Source organism: Ruditapes philippinarum, unplaced genomic scaffold, assembly GCF_026571515.1.
Source record: "Ruditapes philippinarum isolate M1 unplaced genomic scaffold, ASM2657151v2 ctg258_1_1_1_1, whole genome shotgun sequence".
Classification (NCBI taxonomy): Eukaryota; Metazoa; Mollusca; class Bivalvia; order Venerida; family Veneridae; genus Ruditapes; species Ruditapes philippinarum.
Genome location: NW_026855480.1, coordinates 900,616 through 908,354, shown reverse-complemented (window position 1 = coordinate 908,354; position 7,739 = coordinate 900,616). Strand labels below are relative to the sequence as shown.

General features: G+C 34.1%; 1 protein-coding gene across 1 annotated transcript; it reads right to left on the bottom strand.

The window, feature by feature from the left end:
* Positions 1-3,532: 3,532 nt before the first annotated feature.
* Positions 3,533-7,246, bottom strand: LOC132743511 (uncharacterized). The gene is made up of 2 exons (XM_060732042.1): positions 6,467-7,246; positions 3,533-4,673 (listed from the first exon to the last, which is right to left on the bottom strand). Exons 1-2 carry the CDS (start codon positions 6,615-6,617, stop codon positions 3,562-3,564), a joined length of 1,263 nt encoding a protein of 420 aa, XP_060588025.1. The 5' UTR covers positions 6,618-7,246; the 3' UTR covers positions 3,533-3,561.
* Positions 7,247-7,739: the final 493 nt, after the last annotated feature.

Here is a 7,739-nt window from a genome sequence, read left to right as displayed (position 1 = left end):
CCAAGCTTTGTCAGATCAACTTTGTGAAACCGGGTGAAACTGCCAAGACACAGTCGCCACACCAACCATCAATTCTAGATGGCGCAACAGGTTGGAACATAGAGGTGGATCGTGGCAAGAAGCTTGTTCTCCCAAGTATTTTCCAGACCAACTAAAGACTAGATATTGTACTGTGGTCTGAAAAAGGAAAGAAACTCATCATGATCGAGTTAACAGTACCTTGGAAGACAAGATGTGAAGAGGCCTACGAGAGGAAGAAAGCAAAGTATACAGAGTTACTCAACCAATGAAGACAGAGAGGCTGGCATACATGGCTGTTTCCTATTGAAGTAAGTGTGCGAGGGTTCTGTTTGCAATCTGTGTGCCGGCTGATGACAGCGATAGGAACTACTGGAAGGGATAGACGTAGGACAATCCAGAGACTGAGCCCAGCTGCCGAGCATGCGTCTAGCTGGCTGTGGCTGAGACGAAAGGAGAAGAGCTGGAAGCAATGGACCTCCACACCGTAAGACGGTGGGCCCACTCGCCAGCAGATATACATGGATAAGTATCAATGACGGCGAGCACCATGCTGATGATGGAGGTCGATCAGCAATCTAGAAGCACCACAGACAGGAGATCTACAGAGGATCTACATTAGGTGCGTTCCAGATTGTATCTTACTCATCAGCCAATTTTTTTTTCGTGAAAAGTCATCGATTGCACCGTGAATTGGAAAACCATACGGTTTTAATTTATCATAACGGTCTATGTGAACGATACAGTTTGACCTTCCGTTGTTATACATACGTCGGCATAGCAACGTTACCCCTTCTGGATCTAACATTTTAACAAAGACTCTAACTTTATTTGATGTTGCTCGGATACCCAAATTAACATTCAAATGTCGCCATAGTACTCTGTTTCCCACATCTACAAATCCCGCTGCATGAAGTCTTTGTATTCCTTCAAATATGAGAATGTCGCGGGATTCGACATTGTTTCTATGCAGTTCTAATTTCTGAATTATTCTTCTCAAATCTCTCTTCCGTGTTTTTAGTATCAGAAACGCTCTAATTTCAGTATGTTTATACATCTGTTTATTATATGTTTGACAAGATCGTCAAGACTGGCATGTCAATCCGGAAAGACGGACATTTTGTGCTGAAATCAAAAACAGAATTATTATTTGTACGTATTTTACATAACTGATGTTGAACCATATATTACAGGCATTTAGACGGTTTTTCATTTAACCGTTTCAACCAGAAACCTTAGTTTTTGAGCCACCAGTTTGCCTGAGTACCATTTTCCTTCATTTTCCCAACGGATTGAGCGTATAACCAACACAAATATTGAGTAACTACACTAAAAAGTAGATCATTACTAAAGGTAAGAAATAAAAAAATCTGGAAACAAAGTGTTCCTTTGGAAGCATTAATCACATCAAAAGTTTATGAAAATTGCAGGCTCGGTTTGATTGAGTCTGTACATGAGGCATAATGAATAAGTGCAACCTCCTTCACGCCCCCTGGCACCGACTTGAGCGGTACACAATTCTCAGCACTTAATAGTGCTGGCATCAATGATCTCGAATGACCAGAAAAATATAACAACACTGAAGTGAAGTACGGGGCAACTTATTTCAGCTGCCACACGACAATTGACACCTGCTGTTGTTTAGTATAAAAGTCTGGAAACCAAGTGATCTTTCGGAAGCACTCATCACAACAAAATTATATGAAAATTGCAGACTCGGTTTGATTAAGTCTGTACATGGGTGATAATGAATAAGTGCATTCTCCTTCACGCCCCCTAGCACCGGCTTGAGCGGTACTCAATTCTCAACACTTAATAGTGCTGACATCAACGATCCCGTATTTGACGTTGTTAACCATTGGTGTTTATTGATTAATCTATACAAGATATTTCTGTATACAAAAATTGTACCTAATTCATTGGCGGAGCGGCTTCGCCCATGATAACGATCAGAATTTACCTCACATGACAAGGTAAAAAGTCGTCAGTGCACTCGCTGTAAATGACCGTAATAACTTATATCCATATATCTCACCTATATCAATTAAAAATCAAAATTTCTGTGATGTGTACTTAAAAACGAAAAACAGACATGAAAACACAAGGGAATGGCGCTGCAAACTTGATACTTGTATATTGTTTGTCTTTTCATTTGCGTACCGCACCCGGCATTTACCTGCTGGGATGATTTTTAGACAAATCAATCCAATTTGAAAAACGACAAAGAGAAGAACAATACGAATATTTCAGTTTTGTAAGCGAAAACGTAATTACATTTTAATAAAAATAAATATTCATTATAATAACAAATATATCACATGAAAAAGCAAAATATACAAAGATTGCAAAAAAGTACATGTACTAATAATGAAACTCAATGTGGACGAATGGTTAAGGGTACTGACTTATTCTACCATCAAATTCGTACATCACCGAAATGACCTAAGCTGTGAAGTGGCACGATTTTTTTTTAAAAAATAAGATCAAGAGGAATGAGATGACTCCTTTGCCGATACTTTACAGTCAAATGCCTGTAGGTTGTATCCCTCTCAAGGCTGACTTTTTATCTCTGCTTTTCATCTGGCAGCTCTCCAGACCTTGAGTCTAATCATTTTGTATACTATTATATATTTTGCAATATACCCTCTTCGCTTTCAATTAATAATGCAAATCTGAATTCTTCAATAACGGAACGCTTAATTCCATGTCTTTAGAAAGGTACTAGAAATGTAGTGGGTATTGAATTTAAAATATATATTAATGTTTGATTTTGCTTGTTTAAAATTCCAGGGACCTCCCCCGAGTTCAATTAAAATTTGTTCCGATATCGATCGAACTCCTTTATAACTGATATCCAGTAAAATCGGTTAAAACATTTGACATTTCTGTTTGTTTATTTAATGTGATATAGATACTTATCTCAGTTATTTTCCTGTTCATCTTTACCTTTATTCCAGAAAGTGCAAGGCAATAACCTAATATACCTTGTATATTTTAATATAAGCCGCATCTGTAGCACTTAAATTCATTATCTGTAACCTACGTGTTTTAAACTTGTGTAGCAAATCTATTGGTTATAAGTAGGAATGCTCTTTTTCTTGTACAGGTAATAGTCTACCATATTAATAATCATCAATTATGAATGAGACAAAGCGTTGTCATCAACTAATTTACAATAGGTCGTTTAATCAAGATAGTGTTTGTTAACAGGATAAGTATTCCATTGTTTGTGCTACACTGTATTTCTATAGCGATGTCACACAGTATGTACATAAGAACTGCTTCAAAATACACATTATATTTTATCATTTTCTACTATCAATTTTAGTGATGTTTTTTTCTTTGAATATCGTTCTTTAAATCAATATCTTCTATTTATTTTGACGGTTGATCATTCAAGACGTTACTCTAAAACATTTATAAGACGACAAAAGACTAGAAATAATTGAGCTTTTTATCCATTTCATATACAGAGTACACCTTAATTGGCCGTAAATATCACGAATTAATAAAACTTTATACAGGTACTGCCTATAGTAGATTTTATTTAGAGCATAGTTCTTTATTTCCAAATATTATGTGCCGAGCAATAGCTCCAAACGTTGTATTTAGGTCTCTTATAACCATCTCGTTCAAAGCTTCCTCATTCTTTCTGCTGTAAAGATGAACACCGTAAAGTTTTGACCAATCAAATGGACGAAGTCCATGTTTAAATATTGCAACACCATGCAGACTGTAAGGTCTTGAAATTGTCTCATTTTCAACGTGTATTAAATCTGTGAAATTTGTAGCCAACATGTAAGGGTATCGCATAGCACTATAGGAGTAGGAATCGTTTCTATAGTGATACTTATAACCATCAAGCCATTTTTGCATAAACTCGGAGTTTCGTTCTGCCATTATATACGAAGAACCAAGATGAAAATGTGGTCTTAAATAAGACATGGTGCATGGATACTGTCGTAACAAGTCAACATCCCTCATAAGTACCATGTCCATATCTAAATATATTCCTCCATACTTCAACAAGGCTTCAATACGAATAACATCACTTAAATTATTGATGTGTTTCACTTTCTTTCCGAATATTTTATTGGATTCTATAAGTCTTTCAACGTGAATTATATTTGGATATATATTTATAATAAACTTCCAATATAAACCTTGCGGTAAAATATTTCCATGGATCAATATCAAGCAGGGACGGACGAATCGTAAAGCACTTATAAAACTAAGAAATCCATAAAAATCAAATTTGACTTTAAGCCCATACCACACGTAATGCACAATTTTCGGAACTGTCATTTTATCTGTACAACATTGTTTGATATAAGAATTGACACAATCACTTTCATGAGATATTGTTTGTATTTGGTTTCGCTGATGCCAGTTAGTTGTTTCGCATTTGATGTATATTACTGGAGGTTGGTTCGTGAAACGATAGTTTCTCACATCAAAACTTGGACAAACAAGTCTCTTTTGATACGTCCACGTACTCCAGTCAGTTGTTATGGGATTGAAGTGATTTGAAACTTCAGATAATCCGAGGGAACATTTATCTTGTTTGAATTGACTGTACAAGTCGTTGTTCATTTTTTGTTGACCTTTTAAACTATTTTTTACTTCATTCATGATTATTCTTCCATCGGAATCTTCTGCAACAGTACAAAATATGTATTATTTAATCAACATATATAAAAGAACACCAAGAGAGATTCAAGAAGTATGCTTAACCAGGGTCTTTCATTTTTTTAAAGATCCTGGTTTAAGAAATTTTGATACAAATGTGATTTTTATGCCCCCGCCATGTAATGGCCGGGGCATATAGTGTTACCCTGTTCCGTCCTTCCGTCCTTCCGTCATTCCGTCCTTCCGTCATTCCGTCATTCCGTCCTTCCGTCATTCCGTCATTCTGTCATTCCGTCATCATCAGTTTCCGTTCATTATCTTAGTAACTGTTGCACATATTCAACTCAAATTTCACATATGGATATGTCATGAGAAAATACAGGTCAAGTTCGAATTTGGTCATGGTTCGATGATTTTTGGCAGAGTTATGCCCCTTTTACTTTGAAAATAATATGAAATTTTCAGTTTCCGTTCATTATCTCCCCAACGGTACAACACATTCAACTCAAATTTGACATATGGATATGTCATGAGAAAATACAAGTCAAGTTTGAATTTGGTCATGGAGATGATTTTTGGCAGAGTAATGCCCCTTTTTCTTTGAAAATAATAAGAAATTTTCAGTTTCCGTTCATTATCTCCCCAAAGGTACAACATTTTCAACTCAAATTTGACAAATAGATATGTCATGAGAAAATACACGTTAAGTTTGAATTTGGTCATGGTTCGATGATTTTTGGCAGAGTTATGCTCCTTTTCCTTTGAAAATAATATGAAATTTTCAGTTTCTGTTTATTATCTCCCCAACAGTACAACACATTCAACTCAAATTTGACATATGGATATGTTTTTGGAATACCCAGGCCCAGTTCGAATTTGTTCATTGTTCAATGATTTTTGGCAGAGTAATGCCCCTTTCACTTTGAAATTAATATGAAATTTACAGTTTCTGTTCATTATCTACCTAACAGTGTTAAATATTCAACTCAAATTTGACATATGGATATGTCAAAGGAATGGACAGGTCAAGTTAGAATTTGGTCATGGTTCAATGATTTTTTTGGCAGAGTTATGTCCCTTTCACTTTGAAAATAATATAGATACATCTTAGGAATAAGCAGTTTAAGTTTGAATTTGGTCGTGGTTCAGTGATTTTGAACAAACTTATCTTTCTTGAATATTGGAAAAATTTTGAACTTTCAGTTTCAGCACTCATACTTTTGTGGAAATGTATGTAGCCATTATTTTGGCTACAAATATGAAATATGCTATTTTCAAAAGGTTAAGACTGAATAATTTCAGTGCCTTGAACATTGTATGGAAATGGTTTGTGTTAACATTGAAAAGTTTTAAGGGCTTTGAACTTAAAATGAAAACAATAATTTGTGCAAACAAATTTGGAACTAAATATTATAACATCTTAAATTTTGGCTGCATGCGGGGGCATCCGTGGCATGATGACACATTTCTAGTTTTTTTCAAATTTGTCATATGATCGGTTTACATTTAACAAAGAGTAAAGCTACAACATCTAATAAATTAGTTTGTTATGCATCATTATGGCTTTATTTATGTGAAAGCAATAGGCCACTTTCCATTTCATTGTCAACATGTATTTTCTCCCATTGTTGCATGTAAGAAAATCTATATAAATAACGTCATCAATCAAAACCAAAATGCCATATTGATTGCATTTTCAATATCTGGTTAATATTATTTGTGCTAATTAATTTCTGCTATTTGTATTATAACAAATAAATTAAAAACTTTGTTAATAAGTGAAAACCCGACAAACATTAGCAACAAACAAATTACTCACGATAAGATTTATCTCCTTTTGTTATTTGTTTTCGATATAATAAAGACTTTCCTGGTACATCAAGGAAACAACGAAGCAAAGCGAAACATATAAATATAGATAACAATGATCGAATTGACCAAAACTTTATGCGAAAACACGCAGTCTTCATTCTCACTCTATTATATGTATAAATAAAGAGGGATTAGGAAAACGCTCGGAGAATAATCTTAAGAACTTCTTTTTTGATACAACACATGTTGCAATCTAAAATATGCGTGTGCATTTTTGCTAATAATGTAAGGAAAAACAAATCGCTGTCTATTTATCTTAATATCGTATCATTTTTTCTTTTTTTCTCTTTCATTCTTGGTATCATATTAAAATTTGGTTGTAATTATCTTTTTTATATACCGGGAATACCATTATATCTGTTTAATAATCTATTGTACTTTTCCGAGTCAAATTTCGAAACTCTATCGTAAAACAATCTAATATCAAATGCAATGAGAAGTTTCTTTAAGAATATTTCTTTATTATCGGAATAATTTGCATAATTGTATGTGAAAACATGTAATTACATTAAGAATGTCGATAGGATATAGTGCATGGGCGCGCTGTTTTTAAGTGGATTGATGCAATATTTCCCTTTTTAGATTTGATTTCTGAATCATTTTTTAATTGTTTCTGATCGGACGGAGTCGTTATCAATGATTTCACTATTCAAAATGTTATAGAATAAATGTACTTCTGAAGCTTTTGATAAGATGGACACGTGGCATTAAATTTTTATATTCCCTTGAAAAAACGTAGACAAGAAATTTTTGTTTTTGTTGTTTTGTTTTCGTTTGTTTTTGGTTAAGTGTAGGTGCGTTTTCATTGTTATTGACACATCTACTATTTTCCAGAACTTATATTTACCTTTGCCCTGTGTGATATCTATTCAATAGGTTTTGACGTTGTAAGAAAGTATTTTACCAGTTTTCACTTTAAGTAAAAAAATCCAAAAGGACTCATTTGTTGACATGCGCATAAAATATTTCGTATTTCATTCTCATCGGTTATGTTATAACGGAGTCCGGTTATTGCGAACACACATAAGTCAAACCAACAAAAACACGAAAATACGATGGTAAAAAAATTAAAATAACAAAATCACTATGTTAAAAAGTCGAAGGTATGATGATATGTCAAAAGTACGATGGTAAAATATCGAAATTCAATTACTTGACAAGTAAAGTGGTCGTTAAATGAAAAGATTGATCTCAATTAGCCTTATAGTGGGGCGGGAAAT